The sequence below is a fragment of the Myotis lucifugus genome, unplaced genomic scaffold, assembly GCF_000147115.1.
Source record: "Myotis lucifugus unplaced genomic scaffold, Myoluc2.0 scaffold_150, whole genome shotgun sequence".
NCBI classification, from domain to species: domain Eukaryota; kingdom Metazoa; phylum Chordata; class Mammalia; order Chiroptera; family Vespertilionidae; genus Myotis; species Myotis lucifugus.
In genome coordinates, this window is record NW_005871198.1 from 1,634,493 (window position 1) to 1,657,317 (window position 22,825).

The following is a 22,825-nucleotide window of genomic DNA, read 5'->3' on the forward strand; positions in this document are numbered from 1 at the left end:
TCTTCAAAATACCTTCACAGGGACACTTAGGTTAGTGTTTGATTGACTAATGGGTCTATAGCCTAGCCAAGTTCATACATCAAAAGGCCATCACAGATATCAAATGTATTATTGATTTAGATATTTTAATTAACATCTTTATAACATCATTATTACTAGGATTTGCTGATAGAGCTTTTGCACATATCACCCACTACTCTCAACATCTCTGTTGAATAAGCAGGTTAAAATTGCTGTTCCCATGTTTAGAAGAAAAGGTGGAGATGTGAGAAGTATAGTAGTCCCCCTTTATTCACAGGTTTGCCTTCCATAGTTTCAGTGACCCAAGGTCACCTGAGGTTTGGAAATATTAAATGGAAATTCTTTTTAATAAACAACTGATAAGTTTTAAATTGAATGCCACTCTAAGTAGTATTATGAAATCTTGGACCAGCCTTCTCCATCCTGCCCAGGATGTGAATGATCCCTTTGTTCAGCATATCCACGCTGTATATGCTACCCACCCATTAGTCTCTTAGTAACAGTCTCAGTTACCAGATTGACTTTAGTGGTATTGCAGTGCTTGTGTTCAGTTAAACCTTATTTTACTTAATAATGGCCCCAAAATGCAAGAGTAGTGATGCTTCAGATATGCCAAAGAGAAGATATAAGGTACTTGCTTTAAGTGGAAAGGGGAAAGTTCTGAACCTTACAAGGAAAGAAAAAAAAACCACATTCTGAGGTTGCTAAGATGCATGCATGCTAAGACTCAATCTTCTGTCCGTGAAATTGTGAAGAAGGAAAAAGAAATTCATGCTGCTTTTGCAGTCTCAACTTAAACTGCAAATGTTGTGACCACAAGGCATGACAAGGGCTTTGTTAAGATGGAAAAGGCGTTAATCCTCAGTAACAACTTTGGTGAACTTACTATTATCAGTTTAGTCTAATGATTCCTAGAGGAATACTATTTTCTTATTCAGCGCTTAATCTTTTGAAATAAATGTAATTTCTAGCAGGTGTAAGTTAGTGTTTTTTTTCCTAAATAATATAATGTTTCTAAGCCTTTAAGTTTGCCATCACACCCCTACATGTATCTAAAATGCTTCAATTTAATTGTTCAGTAAAGATGATGATGATAGCTGTGTTATCTCTGTGACAGAGAAAAAATGCACGTGGCAGACAAGCCCTGGTAAGGAACCTCATGTCCTTGGGCTTAATATGGCTGGATTGTTGTATGATTCACTTCAACTTCACATAATTATAGGATACAAATTTACTTTGGGATTCGTTTTGGAAAAAATGACAAGTACTGACAAATCAGATGCCATCCTCATAATGCTATTAAACAGGAACCTAAATACCCATCATACAGAACAGTCTCTTTCCAGTCTCTCCCACTCTAAGAGGACGTAGGAATTACATATCATTATTTGCTCAGGAAAAGCAGTGAAAAATAACTAAAACAATAAATGTGATTTAATTTTTTCCCCTTCAAGTCAGTAGAGTGAAATAATCTCTGAAAGTGTTCTAAGTGCCACATTATTTAAGTTACAATTAAATTGCATTTATTTCTCAAGCTTAGAAAAGAGAAGATGAAATAAACTGTACCAAATTCTAACCATACCATATTAACTTTGAGGATTTTAAGCTGAAAGTAATAAAAAGCTAAATGTGTTCTGTCACTTAACAGGAAGTCCAGAAAGAAGGACTTGCTGACAACATTTCAGACACTTTATCAAGAACCTGCTTCTGTCTTTCATCTTGACTTGCCCTCCTTAGCATTTAGGCAGAGTGAGACAAAGAAAAGGAGAGCCACCGTGCCTTCCCTAGAAGCAAGAAAGTCTGGAAATGATGGCCTATTCCTGACAAATCTCATTGGCCAGAATCAGGGCACACACCCATTTTTAGACCTGTTCCTGTTAATGGGAATAGGACTGCTACGATTGTTTTCAATCACTGTGTCTAGGGCAGTGGTTCCCAAACTTTTTTTGGCCATGCCCCACCTAAGCATCTCTAAAATCCTGATGCCCTCTCTGTGACATATAATTCTTACTATTCAAAAAGTGAACTCCTATTCATGTGGAAGAAGCCTAAAAGGCCATAACTTGGTCTAAGAAAGCTTCCAAAGAACATGGCATCCATAAAAGAGAAAACAGTTGAAGTACTGAGGAAGAAATCACTAAGAAATTGTTTAAAAAAATAATATGAAGTGATATGAAAAAAGTAGCAAATAAAGTTTCAAAACATAGTAGAGAACTGAAATGCATAACTATGTCACAATACATATTTATATACTGTACTAGAGGCCCGGTGCACAAAAATTTGTGCACTCAGGAGGGGGAAGGGGGGGTCCCTCAGGCGGCCTGTGCCCTCTCGCAGTCTGGGACCCCTCAGGAGATAACGACCTGCTGGCTTAGGCCTGCTCCTGGGTGGCAGAGGGCAGGCCTAATCCCTAGGTGCAGCCCCTGCTCGGGCTCAGAGCAGGGCTGATTGGGGAGTTGGGGCGCCGCCCCCTGTCATGCACAGAGCAGGGCGGATTGGGAGGTTGCGATGCCACCCTCAGTCATGCTCAGGGTGGGGCCGATTGGGGGGGTTGGGGCACTGCCCCATGTCACACTCAAGGCAGGGTTGAAGGGGAGGTTGCAGCGCCTCTACCCTGTCACACACAGAGCAGGGCTGTGGGGGGGGGGGGTTTGGGGCGCCTTCCCCTGTCACACACAGAGCTGCAGGGCAATCAGGGGGTTTGGGCGCTGCCCCCTGTCACGCTGATCCGGTGCCAGGAGGCCTCGCGGCTCCGCTGATCCCGGTGCTGGGAGGCATATTACCCTTTTACTATATAGAATAGAGGCCTGGGGGCCGGCTGGTTTGCCCTGAAGGGTGTCCTGGATCAGGGTGGGGGTCCCCACTGGGGTGCCTGGCCAGCCTGGATGAGGTGATGATGGCTGTTTGCAGTTGGTCACACACCCTTCAGGGTGGGGGTCCCCACTGGGGTGCCTGGCCAGTCTGGGTGAGGGGCTGAGGGCTGCTTTCAGGCTGGCGGTTGTTGACTGAAGCTCCCAACTGCTCCTTTTTTTTCTTTTTTTCTTTTTTATTCTGGGACAGCTTTAGCTCTGGCTCTAGCTCTGAGGCCTGCTGAAAGCAGGTATCTGGTTTGTTTGGGTTCTATAATCGAAACAATGTATAACTCCAGCTCTGAGATCCAGGCCGGCTGAAAGCTGGTTTCTGGGGTTTTGTTTAGCTTCTATATCTGTTACAATGTTTCAAACTGCAAGTTCAGAGGCCGGCAGCGGCAGGCGGGGAACGTTGGAGTCTGCAGTCACTGAAGCAAGCAAGCCTCATGTTCGCTTCCAGCTGCCTGGCTGCCGGCCGCCATCTTGGCTGACAGTTAATTTGCATAAGGATATGCTGATTAGCCAATGGGAAGGGTAGCGGTCGTACGCTAATTACCATGTTTCTCTTTTATTAGTGTAGATATGAGGCCCCTAGAACCACAAGAAATGCAAAAAATTCATTGTTAATAACTCATTCTTGAATTGCCCCCCTTAAAAATCACATTGACCCCTGTGGGTCACGTGCTCCACATTGGGTACCACTGGTCTTGGGCTATAATATCTTGATGCATAACCTAGAGATCTTATTAAAATGCAGATTTTGATTTAGTAGGTTTAGGGTGACCTGTAGACTTTGCATTTGTGAAACTCCGACAGGGGATCCTGATGCTACTAGTCTGTAATTAACCAATATTACCATTACACTACTTTATGCCAGAAACTGAACTAGCCAAATAAACACTGCATGCATCCTTCATGATGAAGCTTAGTTGATTTAATGGAGAGTTGATAATACTTAGGGATTTCAATGACTTGCCAAGATTACTTGGTAAGTGATAAGTCTCTGCAACCCATGCTGTACCTAGACAAAGTAGACAAGAAAGCATGATAAGGATCTGGGGAGGGTGGAGGGGGGAGGGGGAAACACAAGTTGCTAAGTTATAATCCTTGGATCATATACTTTTTGTGATTTATTTCTCAGAGTTAGGGCTATTTGCAATGGAAAAAATCATATAAAATCTCAAAGCACGATAAAGAGCCTGAAACTGAAAACTAAAGGCAGAAAACTATATGCAAATGTTACTGCATAGGGGAGACTTACCTTAGCTTTTAGTGCCTTTTCCTTATTGCCCACTCAACTAAAGTGATAGCTTGTAGTACGGCAAGGATCTCTTATTTTGGATTATAAAATAAAAAGTTATCATTATTTTTGACTTCTGAAATATACATGTCATTAATTGCTATATTTAACTGTAATGCATTACTGGAAGTTGAGTCAATAAAAAATGTCTATATAGTAGATTATATGTTCTCATTGGTACAATGCATTGATTTAGGCTCAACAACAAACAATTTTTTGGGCTGGACATACTAGTATGATACCAATAAAAACAGCAGCTTTGGTTCAGTTTAGAAGAAATACTGCTGGATTTTGTGTCATCAAACCTGGTAAAATTCTGTGGGGCTACATAGACATTTTCCTACTCATTTAGGAACAAGAATAATTTATCACAGATATTGGTTGCTAAGATGCTTCAGATTTATGGGAATGTTAAGAACCTGTTTTTTTAAAGATTGGTTTCTGTTTGCAGAGACGAAATGGAGAAGATATACCAGTAGCCCAGACGAAGAACATCAATCACAGACGGTTTGCTGCTTCCTTTAGATTGCAAGAAGTGACAAAAACAGACCAGGATCTGTACCGCTGCGTAACTCAATCTGAACTAGGTTCTGGTGTGTCCAATTTTGCCCAGCTTATTGTGAGAGGTAAAGTAAAATTGTTTTCACTGCATGAACTTGCATGGTTTTATTAGACCAAAAGCAACATAGCAAATATTGGATTGATTTTTAAGCCTACTTCTCTTCATTTCAAGTTACTATAAAATTGTCTTGTTATGCAATTTCAGATAGTTAAGACTGTAAGTTGTATAGTTTGTCAAACAAGTTTTCAATAAGTGTTTTCATCGACTGGAATTTCCTTTGAAATATTCTTCTCAGAACCGGCCATATAAAACACTTGATTTCATGTCGCCATCATCTGGTTTGCATTTTAACTTTAGATTCATATTTCCTTTTTATAACAGCTACGCAGATATTATAGTTGTTCTTCAAAGCATTGTGGCAATGAGGCCAAGTTCAAAGTTTCTGTCTCCATGTAAATCTGTGAATTTTACCCATGTCACAACCCAGTGGTGGATGCTCATTAATTCTGGCCCCTGTAGAATCTTAGAGTTAGACTTGCTAAGAGGTCCTCATTAATATTCTTGAATACCAAGGTTACTAGAGGAATTGTGAGGGATTATGACAAATGAGTACATATCTGAGGTGAATACTGGAAAAATAAGTACAAGTACATAATGTGTTATCACATTTATTCAAAATGTTCTTAGTCCATTTTAGTCTATACACTGTTATATGTTGTAGAGATACGACTGTAAATAAAAAACAAAGTCCATGCCCATATGGAACTTACCCATTGAGGTATGTTAGGCACACTATAGAGAAAGATACTGAAATTTTAGTATGGTGGCATGCGTGATGAACAATAAACATAGAAAATGACAGGAATTTATATTTTAGTTGAGGTCTGGAAGGCCTCTTTGAGAGGTGACAACTGAGCTGAAATCTTTTAAAAAATGAGGATGTTTGTCACGTGAAACTTGAGGAAATGCAGCTTGTTCAATAGACTATCAAGCATCAATCAATAACAACTCAAGTGAAAATAATGATAAATTATGCAAGTCTTGTCAAGGAGAAGTCTGCCAGATCCTAACAAAAACATCTAAACTGGACTGAGGTTTATCAGAGGTGTCAGGGAAGGCCTTCATAAAATAAGTTTTCTTTGAAATAGGATCCGAATGTTGAGATGTTGAGAAAAGCTGCCCAAGTGAGGAATGAGGATGTGGGGTCAGGGGTAAGAGAGAGAAGTGCCATCAGACAGGGAGCAAGGCCTGTGTCAAAGCCCCAGGGTGCAAGGGAGAACATGAGCTCCATCCATCTTCAAGTGAATAGGTTTTATCATGCTTGACATCAAATGTCTTTACATACATCATTTCTTTTTCAGATTTGCTTGATTTTAATACTCTAACCTTTAATACTTTTAGAAGGAAAATCATGAAGTTCAGACTATTTTATAATTGCCCAGAGCTACAATGATCTAATAATTGACTGGGCCAGAATTTAATCCCATGTTTCTAGACTCCTGGTGCCGGGCACATTCTTTTCCACCACAGCTTGAGCTCAGTAACATCATTTAGTAATGCTGTTCACCTGTAATAAGGCTTTGGCCTTGGCAGATTCTATAGCTCATCAATAAAAAAGTTTATAGATTGATAGGTCTTTATTTTCAGTGAAACTTCTCTCATGTCTCCAGAGTCAGCTCACATCACCTGCTTGAAGGTTATGAAATCACAGCCCCAGTTAATTGAATAATAAGGAAATATGATAATATTTGACTCCAGGGTTCAGGTAGAAAGACAGTTTATCTTCTGTTCATACATTCTTGTGTATTCATCTTTGTTGAGCTTCATTCCAGCATCCGTCACACCTAAGCTTACTTTTCCCCCCTTTATTTTTATTGTTAACACTATTACAGATGTCCCAATCCCTCCCCTTCTTTGCCCACCTCACCCTCCCCCACTTCCCTCTAGCCATCACCATGCTGTTGTCCATGTGAATGGGTTATGCATATATGTTCTTTGGTTAATCCCTCCACTTTCTTTCATCAAATCCCCTCTGACAACTAACTATCAGTCTGTTCCTTGTATTCATGCCTCTAAACCAGTGGTTCTCAACCTTCCTAATGCCGAGACCCTTTAATACAGTTCCTCCTGTTGTGGTGACCCCCAACCATAAAATTATTTTCGTTGCTCCTTCATAACTGTAATTTTGCTACTGTTATGAGTCGTAATGTAAATATCTGATATGCTGTATGTGTTTTCCGATGGTCGCGACCCACAGGTTGAGAACCGCTGCGAGTCTAAACTTTCTGTTGAAAGCCTGACGGTACACCTGGGCAATCTTCACAGTGTTTCATCTGCTGGGGATATGGGAAGGTGGGCGTGCTCTTGTTTCATGTTGCTCACTGTATCTGCATGGCAGTGAATGTTCATTCATTATGCAGCCACTGACAGAGATGCGGGTCTTAATAGTGCAGCTGGAGTGTTTTTCAGTACCTCACGTTTATATATACACGTAATTGGTTTCTGAAGAAATGGCCCTGTGATGTATTAAACAGCTTATAGCAGCAGAGTTGAAGTGTTTTATCCAGGGGCATCCTTTATAGATATAATTTCTTTTTTCATATATTGTTTATTTTAAGAGATTTATTTTGTCATTACTAGAAATTCCTTGTATGTCTGAATCAACAAGTAGATTTTATTAACGCTTGCTTTTGTTTGTTGTTGTTTTTAACCTGGAGAAGGCATTGTAGCTATTTTAGGAGTGTTACCTGAGGAATGAATAATTTTTTCAATAAAATGTATAAGTGGAGAATTCTGAATTTCATAGAAAATTATGGTTTTCCCCCTTTCCTTTATTTTTGTTTTTTAAAAAGAAAGTCCTGCCATTTAACATATATTTCACTTTTGATTTTATATTTTACCTGTTATGTTAAAATATGATGGTGCTTTGAATGTGTTATCTCCAAGTCTGCTAGCATTTTAAAGACATATTTTATTAGTTCTGGCAGTTTTAGTTTTTTTTAATAACATTTTTTATTTGTTATATATCTAATATTTACAGGTGATACTTTCCTTGCTGTTGTATTTGAAAGCTAATATAGAGCCATACATTTTCTTGTTTGTCCTGATAACCAAGTAAATATTGCTAATCAAAAAAAAGCACATGCTTTGGGGGTCAGCTGTCCTGGTATTGAAATAGTGCTGAGAATTAACTATGTTGACAGGTCCTGTCTCTCATCAGCACTTTCAAAACTGACATCCTGTTACGTGGATAAAAAAGATGGTAATTTTAAGGGAAATTTTGGGAGCAGTGATATGAATAGTCTTTAATAAGAACTGGCATAGTATTGCCTGTTGTCAAAGATGACCCAAGGGTAAGAGTTGATTAGTGTATTTTCTCCTAAACTAAAAGTGACAGGGCATGCTTAAGGCTTTTTTTTTTGGTTACTGTTTGTTATAAATGAAAATTTTACTGCAAAATTCTCATGTTGAAGAGTATTGATCTGTGTTCCCGCAGCTAGAGGTAGAAAAAAAAGTATACTGAAATAGAATTTACTTTATCATGACTTTAGCATCGCTCCGGATCGTTTTGAGTAATGATAACATCTTCAGCTTGTGGAAGCCAATCTTTATTGACAAAGAAGTTTTTACAGAGAAGAGATGGAGAGCAGATGGTTTTGCTCCATGTTCCTAGAAAATGGAAGTGTAAAAATGTGAAATTCAGGTTGAAATGGTGTTTACAAACTTTAAACCAAAACCACCAACTTTAAAGTCTGAGTTATGCTAGAGATTCTCATTGGTTCCCTTATTTGCAATCTTCTTTCTTTTTTACCTGCCTGAATTAAAGACCCACTTACATTTCTAACACAGTAAACTTCTATAAAAGTATCAGATTGCTATGACTGACAAATTCTATTCCCAGTTATTAGCTATGCTTTATATCTGTCATCTTTTTCTGTAAAATTCCAATTATATTTTAAGTCATTTAATGTCAAAGGCATAGTTTTTGTGTGTTTTTTTGGTCTTTGTTGCTGGTTTGATTTTTAAATTTTAATGTCAACTATTAGCCATATCAAAATGCTCTGAACATAAGTATTGTTAATATTTTTATGTATTTATAATGAGTATCAGTGACCTTTAGCTGTAAAGTAAATGTCAATTTATCCAGCCTTACTCAGTGTAGCTGGATCTGTAAAACAAATTCTGGTGTTTAAAATCATGAAGAACTGAATTGTTGTTGACCCTCACCTTTGTAAGACAATGCCATCTAGCTTACAAATAAGGGTGTTTACTGACTTTTATAACTGGAAGGTCAGAGATAGGCCTCAGGGTCGGTTCATTTAGTCCTGAAAGATCTTCCAGTTCTTCACTCATCAGTCCATGGTTTTGGCTTCTTTCCTAAGCCAGGGTTACGGTCATGGGTAGCAATATGGATATCTACTTCTTTGGTCACATCCATTTGGATTTAGAGACATTACTAATTGCCACAAGTTTCAGAAAATTACATGGGTGCATTTAGAGAGACAACTAGAATGTCCAGTGGAGAACTTTTGCATAAATAATGTTAGAGGGCATTATTAACTCTAGTCAAAGAAGATTGGAACTGAGGAAGTATTTCATAAGAAGGTACACCTTAACCTTGAAAGACATACAGAGTTTGGAATGTGGGAGAAGGGTGTTATAATAAGTCCGGTAACAGTATGGAGTGGGATCATAGCTTATGTGATGAATGGTGAGGTGTTACTAGAACCAGTTGCCTAGTACCAGTTATTCACCACACATGTATGTGAAATAGGAAAGAAGTTCAAACTCACACTAGGTTTGCAGTTGAACTTTTTAAATTGTGCTCTTATTATAAAGACTTATAGTTCATGTTCCATCAGAACCAGCCTAGTTCATGTTTGTTTGCTCCAATGCCTAGTACAACTTTATGTAAAGACATTTATACTTTTCTGCTCTAGATGGTTTGGCTCAGTGGATAGAGTGTCTGTTTGTGGACTGAAGAGTCCTGGGTTCGATTCCAGTCAAGGGCACATACCAGGGTTGCAGGCTCAATCTCCAGTGTAGGATTATCTCTCATCATTGATGTTTCTATCTCTCTCCCTTCCTCTCTGAAATAAATAAAAATATATATTTAAAAAAAGACACACTTTTCTAAAAATTCATAAATAAAATTGTTTAGTTGAAGACAGAGCTGTAGGGCTGACTCTAAAAGACTTAGGGAATAGATGATGACCCACACATCCTTCTCATTCACAGATTGGGTGAGGATTGCTGACATACAGGAAAAGACAATGGCAACATTTTTGTACTCTCTTTCCTTTTTCGTATAAACTAGAAAAGGTTACTTAAATTTAACATAATTTTTTCGCTGGAAAAATAATCTTTTAAAAATATATATATATATTTTATTGATTTCAGAGAGGAAGGGAGAGGGCGAGGGAGATAGAAACCTCAATGATGAGAGAGAATCATTGACCAGCTTCCTCCTGTATGCCCCACACTGGGTAAGAGACCGCAACCTGGGCATTTGCCCTGATCAGGAATCGAACCATGACCTCCTGGTTCATAGGTCCATGCTCAACCACTGAGCCACACTGGATGGGCAAATAATCTTGATTTAATCAGTATGTTGTATTCTAGTCTTTTTGTATATGCCAGCTAAAAATCAGGTCTGAATATTTTATTTTAATATTTTTATATTAGAAGTAAGGACATATAGAAAGTGGAAGATATGACATACTTTACTGATGCTTTTGTTAGTTGGTGGTTAAAGGCCATGGGATTTCTCGTTTGAATCCTTCAGCAATCTGCTTAATATCTCACACCATTGATTTTTAACTTGTTTTCATAGCACAGCTGCCAGACTCACGAATTCATATAAAGATCCTTTTTTCTTAACGGTGACTGAAAGATAACTTTTTTTGGCTTCTATTGTGAAAACTAGTCAACTTGACAGGAAATTTGGTGTTATCTGTGAGAATTCCATTTAAACCCCTATATTTCATGAAGTCTGAACTATCATGAAAGTCTAGGAACACCTGGGTAAAACACATAATAGTTTTCTCCAACTTCCTCTGCACAATTAGAAAAGCACACGCAGTCAGTCAGGAGATAGTAGAGGTCTCTAATTCGGAGGAGACGCCAAACATTGCATATCTAAAAATTTTACTTTGCTACCCTTGAATATGATAAAAGAAACATTTGGAGTCTCCTCTCATTCATAGTAGCTACTTGTAATGCATGTGATTCAATGTATGAGATGTCTGGTACATTTTTAAATTCTAAATGAGCAAAAGGATACTAGGTGTCCTTATTTTAGATAGTGCATTATTAATAAAACTGTTCTGTCCACTGTTGTACATCATTCCAAACACCTTTTACTGTTAATTTTCTCCACCTCTTAATTCCCTTATGCTACTTTATAAACATGGTAGAATGCAGCACTTGTTTTGCCTGCATGGTTATTTTCCTGTTATGTATTCTCTGTTTGCTTTAAAAATAAGAAATGCAACAGGAGTTCTTTCCCAAAGGACATCTGATTGTATTTGCGTAGGTGATTCATGTGTAGAGCTCTACATAATGTTTAGCAGTTGAGGTGCTTGTCTCTGTTTTTGGAGTGAATCTTTGGGGAGTTTGCTTTTGTTGGAGCTCTCTTTTTAAGAATTTGAGAAGGATCAAAGAAGAAGCAGAGTGATTTGCATGCCAGATATTCTTTCTGTTGAACTGTTGGGAATTTGATTTCAGAACAATTAGCATACTTTACTCTCCTTCTGCACCTCTCAATTCAGTTCTCTTGGAGTTTGAGCAAATGAAATTTGGGCCCACTTCTTCGAAAAGGCTTATGTCAACTTCTCAGACTAACAGTGTTTATTTAATTTATATTTCCTTCCTCACTCACTGTTATTTTTTCCTTACCCCAATCCAAAAAAGGGAATAAGAGAATCAATTTGCAACTTCATTGGAAAATCAGCTGCAGCCTTTATTGAATACTTAAAATGGCAAGTAATAGGCACTAGGAAATTACAAAGAAAGGGCAGACATAGTCACAGCTTTCAAGCAATTTATAATTTAATTATTGCATAGGAAAGTAGAATTATTGAATTTGTGGCACAGAGCTTTGATTTTGATTTTGGTAGCATTTTTAATTCCATAAAATGAAAATACCTACCGAAGGATTTACTCTATTAAGACCCTTTATTAAGCACTAATTTTATAAATAATGTTGTATGGTGAGATCCCTATAGAATGCTAAACAGAAGCTCTCTGATTGATTATAGTGTTTAGTGGTACAATGAGTAAAGATGTGACATGTGTTGTGGCGGGATATTATTTCATTAGCTGTAGTTCTTGAGTTTCTCCCTCCATCTTCTAGAGCAGTGGTTCGCAACCTTGGTTGCACATTAGAATCACCTGGGAATCTTTTTAAAATCCTGATTTCTGGGCCTCATCCTCCGGAAATTCCGTTTCTTTGTTACTAATGTTGTGGCCCCACACCATAACAAAGAAACAGAATTTCCGGAGGATGAGGCCCAGAAATCAGAATTTTAAAGATTCCCAGGTGATTCTAATGTGCAGCCAAGGTTGAGAACCACTGTTCTAGAGAGTCAATAATAACATACTTCCCTATCGGTGTATGACTAACAGATGTGTTTGTGTTTTTGCGGTTAGCATACACTATTTGCCACTTAGATGGTCACATCTTTTTAAAAGCCTGCTAACCCCCATTCTATTTACTAGTAAAATATCTTCAGAAACTTGACTTACTAAGAGTACAAACTAGGGCATACACAAAAAATAGAAAACACTCAGAAATGTTAGTTATAAGTCAAATGTTACTCAAAATCAACTAGTTCAATAACGTTTATCATATTACCACCGAAAGAACTTTTCTTTCCTTTTGGGTTAATATAATTCACATTATTTTTTTCTAAGATACATTTAGTCTAGTAGAAATAAAAAAAATCATAAGGTCAACACAAATAAGTGCAGATAAACATATCTTGTTAGTCCTCAGCATGGATTGTGTTTAGTTCATAGATACTAGTTTTTTTTAATAAAAGTTGTACCATTGTAGTGTTAAAAGTGAGGATTTGAGGAGTAAAAGTGAGGACTGGACAGAGTTTAAATTATTGTAGGAAAATGTGGGCAGCTTTTATCAATTCTAAATTCATGACAAAAGTTAACTTTGTTTTTTACTCTTTATTTTCTGCTTTGTGAGCCCTAAACTAGCATCTATAGATAGCTATCTTTATGCTGTATTGCACAGTTTGGAAGCATATTTACTTGTGATGTCACAGAGTCTGTTTTTGTGTTAAAACAAATAAAGAAACAACAAATAAGTAATTCCCTGTACCCTTTTGAGAAGAAGTTTTACCCACATGGTTATTTACATCTTCTTACTTGCCATTGGCATTTTCTTTCATCTCTATATGCATGTGGAGGAAAGCATTGCTACTCTCATGTTAACGTGTTACCTCCTCCACCAGCTTCCCTTAACATTAAGAAAAAAAAAAATCAAAGCTCCTACCTGGTCCAAAGGGCCTTAAATGAAATTTTTTCTGGGTTCTACCTAAAGTTTATTTTCTATCACTCGCCTCCCTTCACCCACCGCAGGCGTCCTGACCCTTCCAACCACACCCCTGCCTTAGGGCCTTTCCACTTGCTGTTTACTGCACCCATACTTCCTTTTTTCTCAATTACATGCATGCTTTCACATTCTTATTTTATTTAGATTTTCCCTCATTTCCCCCCAGAATACCTAAAGACCAAATGATAGTTATTTTCTATTATAAAAGAGAATTTATTGATTTTGGTTTACTATTTTTTCTCTCTATTTAGCTCTAAACTTTTAAAACCTCTTTGTATAATGCCTACTCTTAGTATGTACCAAACAGTATTTGCACAAAGCATAGGTCTCAAATATTTTTTTATTGTTTGGTGAGATACAACAAATAGAAATATGTGTTAACTGCATCCTTCATTTGTCCAAATTTCATTGCATATCCTCAGAATGCCCAGCCCCTTTTTTTAACCTTTACTGCCATAACTTTCATCCATGTAACCATCTCCTTTGTCCCGTACTTCTGTAAAAAGCCTCCTCACTGGTCTTCCCACATCAGTGCTTACTTCCTTCATGTCACTCTTCACACAGCAGCAGGCCGAGCATGTTACACAAAGTAAGCTGACCCTGCTCGGCTGGCTCTCCTGGCTTCCTGTCCATGCAATATAAATTCCGGATGTCTCACCAAGTTTCCAAGGACTATCTTCTTCTCTCTTTGCCCTCTACTCTGGTCCTTTGTGGGACTCTCCTTTGCTCACCTAGCTCTATCAACACTGGCTTTCTTTCACTTGCTTTAATACACCATGCTCTTTTCTTCCTTAGGGATTCAGCTTTTTCTGCCTGCCCCGTGTATCCTCACCAATCTTCAAAATAATACTGCATCTGCCTCCGCCACTACATTGACCAAGTCAATTGACCTTTTGCTTGTTCACTGTTGTGTCTCTGTAGGCAGCACATGGCCAACATCCAATCAAGTCATTGTTGCTAAAGAAACAAAAACATGACGGATTGTAAAGTGCCATGTGAATGGCACCGACTTAATGTGTAGAGCAGAGTAGGGTAGCCTCATTACTGCCTTGAGTGGTCAGGGAATATATTGAGAAGGTAAAATTTTGTCTTACCATTGAAGGGTGGGTAGGATTTAGATACTTGAAGATACGTAAAGAGCATTCCCAGCGGAGGGCATGGCATGCGCAAACACATGCTCTTGTGGACTAGTATTAAATATCGACTATAACACAGTGGTTTCTAGGGAAGAAGTCTGAGATGAGTCTGCAAGTGTACTTTGAGGCTGACTGTGCAGCAATTGGAATGCCAGACTAAGGAATACAGGGTTCCCCCGATACCCCGCTATTGAAAGTAGAGCATTCCTATGAAAACTTTCCTAAGCTGAAATGGTGTAAAGAGAAAAAGCAATTACAATTAATTTACGTAGAAAAACTTTTCATCATTCTCAGAATGAAAATTCAGCACACATGCAAATGTCTTTATTTCCTTCGTCATGATTAAAATGCTGAATTCTGTCCAGCTTTGTGCTGATTGTAACACCCTTACGAGGTCTTCTGATACATCTTTAATCTTTACTGTTGAAAGTATTACATATGTCCCCTTGTTCCCCCCATTGACCTCCTCCAGCCCTCCTGGTACATCTTTCTAACGGATGCACAATATAAATTGAGATAAAGCACAGATTCTCACCGACTATCGCACTTGGTGCTGAGATGCAGAGTGTGGTTCCAGGGAAGGGGCCACTCCGGCTGATGAGGTGCTACTGCCTGCAACAGAGGCTCACTGCAGACAAGCACTGAATCCTATTTTGGCTTTTTGCCTTGCTTCATAAAAGCAAAAACCCTCTTGTGATTTCTTTCAGTTAGTGAAAACAGTAATGTTGGTCTTTCTTAAAAGTGAAATGGTGTTTTTAAATTTACAAAATGCCTCTATTATATCTCAGTAAAGCTGGAAAATATATATATTTAAAAAAGTGAAGTGGTGTAATGTGAACGTTTGAAAAGCCAGGAATACCTGTGTACATTTATTGTGTGATTTGATGTGGGAGTTTTATGAAAGGGTATTCATGTCTTCATGTGTCTCAGAAAACCTGGATGGGAGATGGTTTGGAGAATGAGCTTGCAGGGAGTAAGTTTGAGATGGGGATGAATCCTTGAGAGGGGTTGTGGTGGAAGGAGTATGTGAAGGCTGAGAGATTATAGTGGACATATTTTTAAGAACATGGTAAAATGATAGAAGCAGTCACCTGGGATATTAGGTGAAATATGATATTATGGATAGAAATTTGGAAGACGTAGAAGAACTTATTTGAGAGCATAGATGGTCATTTCAGTTGTAAACTCTTGATTGGGGGTGCTAAAGACAGGTTTAAAATCTTTCGGCCTGTGAAAAAAGCTTCAACTAATTGTAGAGTATTAAATAGAGATTCAACACAAGATAAATTAAACAATAGGGACATAGTGCATTGTATTTTGTGAGCTTTCATTTCATAGACTTTAGCCAATATTATTAGAATTTGTTATTTTGTCAAACCGAGAATAAAAGCATATGTATTCAATTAAATGGGATTTTTAAAAGAAGGCTTTGGCATGGTTAAATGTCCTTTCTTCTATATTTCTGAGATTATTCACATATAAAATCACATCTAAAATGCATGATGTGTAAATATCGTTCCCCTGATGCTTTATGTACATTCCTGGTTGAATGTCAGACTAACTGTTAAGTGGAAATCTTTTTTCTATTCTCTCTAAAAACTTTTTACATCATAAAAATAAGACATTCTCTCTAAAGACTTCTTCACTTTCTTTGCTCTTCAGAATTTGATCGCCCCTGGTAATAATGCTCCTAGACATGTCTTTTTCTTACATCAATTTTACAAAGCATTGGGAGGAGGGGGATTTTTTTCTAAGCCTTTTGTCCAACAGCATTTCTCAATCCTCAAAGAATGCCATTCACTGCAGCAGGTGGTTTAAACATGTTTACTTAAGGGTCCATAAAGAGTTCCCACCTGATATACTTTTTCTATGTTAAAACCCCACTAGGGTTGACATTTCTTTTTATTGTGTAAGATTATTAAAAAAGTAGTTACTATAACTGGATTGGTTGATGCATGGTAATGATGAAAACAGGATGTTTGGGATGCAACATGGATTGTAGAGATGCAAGATGTCAGAGAAGCCATCTATTAAAGAGAATTTGAATTAGAAACTGAATCCCAGTCTGCCACTGGGAACATTTTGATCAGTTTGATTTATTAAACTTTTATAACAGCATTCAGATGGAGTAGAGTTAAGACCCTTCAGTCTTGGATAGTTTATGACAGACCAACACTGTGTAATTGGTATCATTTTTGAAGGTCCTCTTAGCAATAAGTGAAAAAGTAAGAAATAGATGGATAAGAGGTTTATTTTAAATGACACTTTTCACAAATATTCTTGCATCTCACTTTAAATTTCTCTTCTGTTAGCACTGTTTCAAGGATAAACTCCTGTTTTGTAATTTCAACATGCTATTAGTACCTTAAGTTTTCATTTTTACTATCACACGTATTTGAAACTAATGGATTTCAGATGGAAATATTGCATTTACATACAGTCACAGGCTATCTTTTCTCTTTGTTGATTTACCTTTGCACTCAGAGGCATCTGTGTCTATCTGTGTCTATCTGTGTTTCTGAGTTTTAACAATAAATATTAAAATTGAAATTCTAATGCAATTCTGAAGCCTAAGTTACAAAAACAAAATAAAACAAAAGAATGTATTTCTGTACAACTATTGAAATTTTATAACCTGGGTCTTTTAAAAATCATGTTTTAGCACCAGCAAGCATGAGTCGTCTTTTCAGAACAGTGGCTCCATAATAAAGAGAAATCACTTACTATTAGAAAGGCATTGGAGGTTAAAGGCATTACTGGTTCACACTTGGTTTTGCAGCCAGAGAGTGTACTTAGCTGTGAATCAGGAATGATGCAAAAGACAGATGAGACAGAGTTCAAGGAGCAGTAATGTGAGGGTCCAAGACCATCATTCCAAGCTGTCTCTGCAGTAATGATGGATGGTTTGGTGGCAAGAAGTAATACTACCAGATGATGAAAGATGCATCTCAGCATCTTGAGCCGGAGCATACTGCCTACCTGTTGGAGTTCTAGGGTGTAATGATTTCTGATTTGCAACCAAAAGGGTTTGCTGCATTTAGCAACCCAGATTTCTGGCAGCTGTGAAGGAAGCAAGTAGCATATCAAACACTCCTGCACATTGTGAATTAATTACCTCATGTTTATGCATAGTAGTTGTTGACAAGATCTGGTAAGCTATGCTAATATGGAAGGTAATTTGTTACCTCCAGAAATCACTTTCCATGTGTCTTCTGATGATTATCATGAAACATGATAAATGATCTAGCCCATGAGGTATAAATGAAAATGAAATGGATAATTGGATTCTATGTCTAAATTGTGGCTGGAATAGTTGCAGCAATTATAATTGAATCTATCTCATAAAAATGCATTTGGCAATGTATTAGTGACCTTTTATAGCCTTGAACCTGTGGTGTTATACGAAACTACTCTTAAGATGACTATTAAATGTTTATCACAGTTATTTTTTTAAATTCTCTAACACCCTAAATTGTCTCTTTTCTTGCTTTACTTGCCTAGTTTTAAATTTATCTTGTTTATCGACAATGGGTTTAAAGAGTTTATACTGATAATCTTCTGATACTGAAAATAAAGTGTTGTTGCAGATGTCTTGATGGAATGGTTTAGGAATGGTACAAGCTATAATGGAAGTTGTTTTTATGAATACCTTTTATCATTAGTAGCACATGCTATTCTTGCTGATGTGTGTGTTTCCTTTGATTCTTAAAAGAGAGTGTCTGAAATACCAAATTCAAACAGCATTTGTTTTAAATATCATCAGACTTTTCTCTTTTCTCTCTCACTTCTCTTGCCTTTGACATAGTTATTATAAACAAAAACATTCTTAATTTATTCATTGATTTGATGAACATTTTTGGGTGAATCATTGTTTTGTTGCTAATAAAAATGACTAAGAAGTAGCTATGGGAATATCTGGTCTTTAAATTAGAACATATTATAATTTCTTTATTTTGTACCTAGTCCTATAATTTCTTCCTCTCCTCGAGTTTCTGTCCATGAGTGTCCTAAAAGCCAATAAAGTTTATGTTTATGCTTCTTCATTTTATTTCCAACTTAAAAAACAACTGTTCAATACACTGTATTCAGTTAATAACAAGTATAGGCACAATGAAAAAGGTATCTAGAAATGTGACCTTTTCCAATGAAATTTGTGTTTTTTGTCTTAAATTTTAATGACTCTAGCTACTATGCCACTATGATCATTTTATTGATACTTTAGAAATAATGCATTAACTTTAAATTTCTTGGCTACTTCCTTTAACTACATTCTGCTCTGACAAGTAACGATATAGCTATAACCTTTTTATAGCAATGATTTTTAATAGAGGAGCAGAAGATGCATGACCTTTAAGTCAAATATAGGATATTTGTTTTTAAACTGTTTTGTATTTTTAAAAAATTTTCTTTATTTTTTTATTGAATTTGTTAGGGTGGTTTATCTATATATATAAAAGGCTAATATGCAAAGTGTCCCCTCGTGAGTTTGAGCAGGAGACAGGGAGTCTATCGCTTGCTACGATGTGCACTGACCACCAGGGGGCGGTGCGGAACAAAGGAAGGCCCTGTCTGGTCTCCAGGGAAGGAAGGCCCTGGTTGGCAGACAGAAGGCTCCGATGGGCCCTGATTGCCGGCCAGGCCTAAGGTTCCTACCCGTGCATGAATTTTGTGCACTGGGCCTCTGGTTGGTTAATAAAATTATATAGTGTCCAGGTTTACAATTGTACAGTATATCATCTGTATATTTTATTGTGTGTTTACAACTCCAACTTAAGCCTCCTTCCATACTATTTATCCCCCCTTTACCTTCTTCTACCTCTCCCCACCTCCTTTCCCTCTGGTAATCACTGTACTGTTGTATGTGAGTCTTTCTTTTTGTTCTTTGATTAATCCCTTCACCCTTCTCACTCTTTTTACCCAGCCCCCAACCCTCTCCCCTCTGAAAGCTGTCATCTGTTCTCTGCATCCATGAGTGAGTCTGTCTCCAATTTATTAGTTTATTTTGTTCATTACATTCCACATATGAGTGAAATCATATGATATTTGTGTTTTACTGGTTTATTTCACTTAGCATAATACTCTCCAGGTCCACTTAAAAACTACCATCGCCACACATGTTCCTTTACCAGATTCTGATATACAAACATAAACATGTGCATTCACCTGGGTACATAAAAGCATACATACGTGCTCACTAAGCTCAAATTCCAGTGATCCTTTGATAGAATCTAGGCAGAAAGTAGCACATCTGTGGTTTATCAAAAGCCAAGAAACTATTCTGCTATTCCATGTGCATTCTTCTTCCCCTCTTTCCCGAACATTCTTCTTGGATTTTGTACTAAGAATTATGAATTGCCTTCATTGCTTTATGAAAACTTTGGGAATATTTTATGTCTCTAATAATGTCATAAGGTTTTTTGGATTTCAAAGCTTCCCTGATTGTGGAAAAACAAAATCATTCAGAATTCAATAGCCTAACTTCTTTCTGAAATCATAGTCTTTTATAATCAATAAAAATCCATCTGTACTTATCCTTAATTTTATATGAGTATGAAAAACTTCTGACATCCTGGGTCAGAATGGTCTGGTCATCTTTGATCAAATCTGGTGAAAATTCTGGGCTCTCTGGTCCTTCCTTCCTTCCTTCCTTCCTTCCTTCCTTCCTTCCTTCCTTCCTTCCTTCCTTCCTTCCTCTAACTTTCCTACCTTTATCATATTATTATTTTTAGCTTGGTGAAATAGGGTAGAAAACTTTTAATGTATGCTCTGGAGGAAGTTTCTCTTCCACATACTCTATTTTTATAGTTAAGGTAGGGATGTACTCTGAGGAACTCTTCACAGTGAAAGTTAAGTCATGAGCCAAATTGCTTTTTTTCAAATGACTCACTTGCAGAGTAGCCTGTGTTTGCTACCTGAGTAAAAATCTGGAGAGAGGCTATGAGATGGGTTCCCAGAGTTTCTCTGTGAATTTCTCTGTGAAGTAATAGTGGCAATGCAAAGTTCAAATAATTTCAGACACTAATGACCAAAAATTGGCATAGTTCCAGAATAATGTTAAATAAAAGGAAATTATAATAGATGCACTGGGAAATGTTTGAACTGTGTAAAGTATTATATATAGATGAATTAAAATACATAATTCTCATGGACTTATAATTGAAAAGCAGAAAAAAATTTTACTTGATGGCTTTATATGATGTAGTCATTTCACAATATATGTAATATACAAAGGTGACAGTGGAATTCAATTGCTCCTTCCAAGAGGAACTTGACCCATCTTAAATGAAGAAATACTTTAATGCTCAAACTTTTACAGATAGACATTCATCTGTTTTTTTTTCTAATTGAGTCTCATATCTTACAAGTCATCTTACAAGTCATAAGAATTGATACAATAACGTATATAAGGAAAACATATAAACAAGATTTTGTGAGTGGTTTAGGAATTTTCAAGAGAAATTTTGATGAAATTCAATTTTTTTTTATAAATGCTGACTTTCAATATTAAATCTTAGTTAGGCCTGACTGGTATTGCTCAGTGTTTGAGCATCAACCTATGAACCAATAGTTCACCAGCTTGATTCCTGGTCAAGGCATATGCCCAGGTTGCAGGCACGATCCCAAGTAGGGGCATGTGGGAGGCAACCAAACAATTGATATCGCTCATCAATTTTTCTGTCTATCCCCCTCCCTTCCTCTCTCTCTAAAATCATTTTTTAAAAATCTCAATAAGGATAAGATTCTAATTGTATTAATGTTCCTTGAGTTGTGTGTAGGAGTGTTTCTGGGCGGGAGTTTGTCTCCAATTATATACACAGTCATTTGTCTCTTTACCTATTTGAAATTTCTTATCTAAGTATAGTGTCAAAAATTATACATCAGATATATAGCTGTGTAAATGTATAGCTTGATGAATTTTCGCAAACTTAATATACTCATAATCCACATCAAAAAAATGGAATAATTTCAGCATCCCAGAATCCCTCCTCACTCCTTCTGGTCACTGACCCCCTCCTCCAGGGTAATCCCTGTCCTTGGCTTCTCACAGGACTAAATCACTGAGGTAAATGAAATTCTGTAGTTTATACTTTTTCACTTGGCTTCTCTCTCCATTAAGTTTGTGAACTTCATATTGCGGCAAATAGCTGTCACTCATTTGACATCATTTTTGTAAAATATTCTATCTTGTGGCTATGCCACAGTTTGACTGTTTTACTGATGACAGGCATTTCTTTTCACTGAGTTGCTTATGATAGTGGTATGTGAATATTCTAGTCCATGACTTTATGGAAGAGATGTACTAATTTGGGGAAGCATATACCTAGAAGTGAAATTGCCAGGCATGCTTATGTTCACCTTTAGTAAGTCCTGCAAAAGAGTTTTACAATTTGGTTGTATCAATTATAATCCAACTTGCAGCATGAAAGTTCCATACCCTCAGCAACACTAGGTCTTATCCTGCCTTCCATTTTAAATTGCCTTCTTATGTTTCTTCTTTTGTTTGTTTATAAATGCATTCATTCAGCAATCATTGGTTGATTGCTTAATATGTTAAGCACTGAAGACACAAACTCAAAGAGAAATAATATATAAAGGTTTTGTATTTCAAGGAGAAAGAGAGAGAGAGAGAGAGAGAGAATATGAATATGAATGTGAATATAGATAAATTTCTTACCAAAAAAAGGTGTGTTTATTTCAGGCTAGAGAGGATGTGTTGAGGAAGGCTTATCGGAGGCTGTAATAAGTGAGCTGAGATTTGAGGATTAATGATTTTGTAAAGTGTATAAATGTTAACAGGCACTCCAGGCAGAATATAAAGGATAAGAGTAGATAAATATAAGAAGATTTTCCCATAGAACATGCAAGTTTTTATGCATAAATCTGGGTGGGATTGGAATTGCAGGGTGCTAAGGCATGAGACTTGGCAGGTACGCAAGGGACATATAATGCAAGAACAGTGTATTTTATGTTAAGAAGTTTGCATCTGTCATATAATACATATTGGTACAAAATAAAATACCCAAAACGTATGGGCGTAAATCAATAATTATTTTCTAATGCACATCTTCTGTGGGCTAGAAATTCAGAAAGCAGCAGCAAGATGCTTTTTTCTGTCCCATGATGTTTCAGTACTCAGCCGGAAATCCTCAAATGGAACAGCTGAAGGTGACTCAAACTCCTGGAGGTGAGGGCATTTGGGGACTTCCCCCCCCCCCCCCTCCTCCTCCTCCTCCTCCTCCTCCTCCTTTTTAAATATATTTTTATTGATTTCAGAGAAGAAGGGAGATGGAGAGAGAGAGAGAGAAAAACATCAATGATGAGAGAGAATCATTGATTGGCTGCCTCCTGCATGCCCCCTACTGGGGATCAAGCTCACAACCTGGACAT

The 22,825-nt window shown here is 37.2% G+C and overlaps 1 protein-coding gene across 5 annotated transcripts in view; it reads left to right on the forward strand.

Annotated features, from left to right (window-relative positions):
* Positions 1 to 22,825, forward strand: part of PTPRK (protein tyrosine phosphatase, receptor type K) — a 466,477-nt gene that overhangs the window by 256,867 nt on the left and 186,785 nt on the right. For all 5 annotated transcript variants that reach the window (XM_006095061.2, XM_006095062.2, XM_023759153.1 and 2 more), the window contains exon 6: positions 4,622 to 4,796. In XM_006095061.2, coding sequence (XP_006095123.1) covers positions 4,622 to 4,796 — 175 coding nt within the window. The remainder of the gene's footprint in view (positions 1 to 4,621; positions 4,797 to 22,825) is intronic.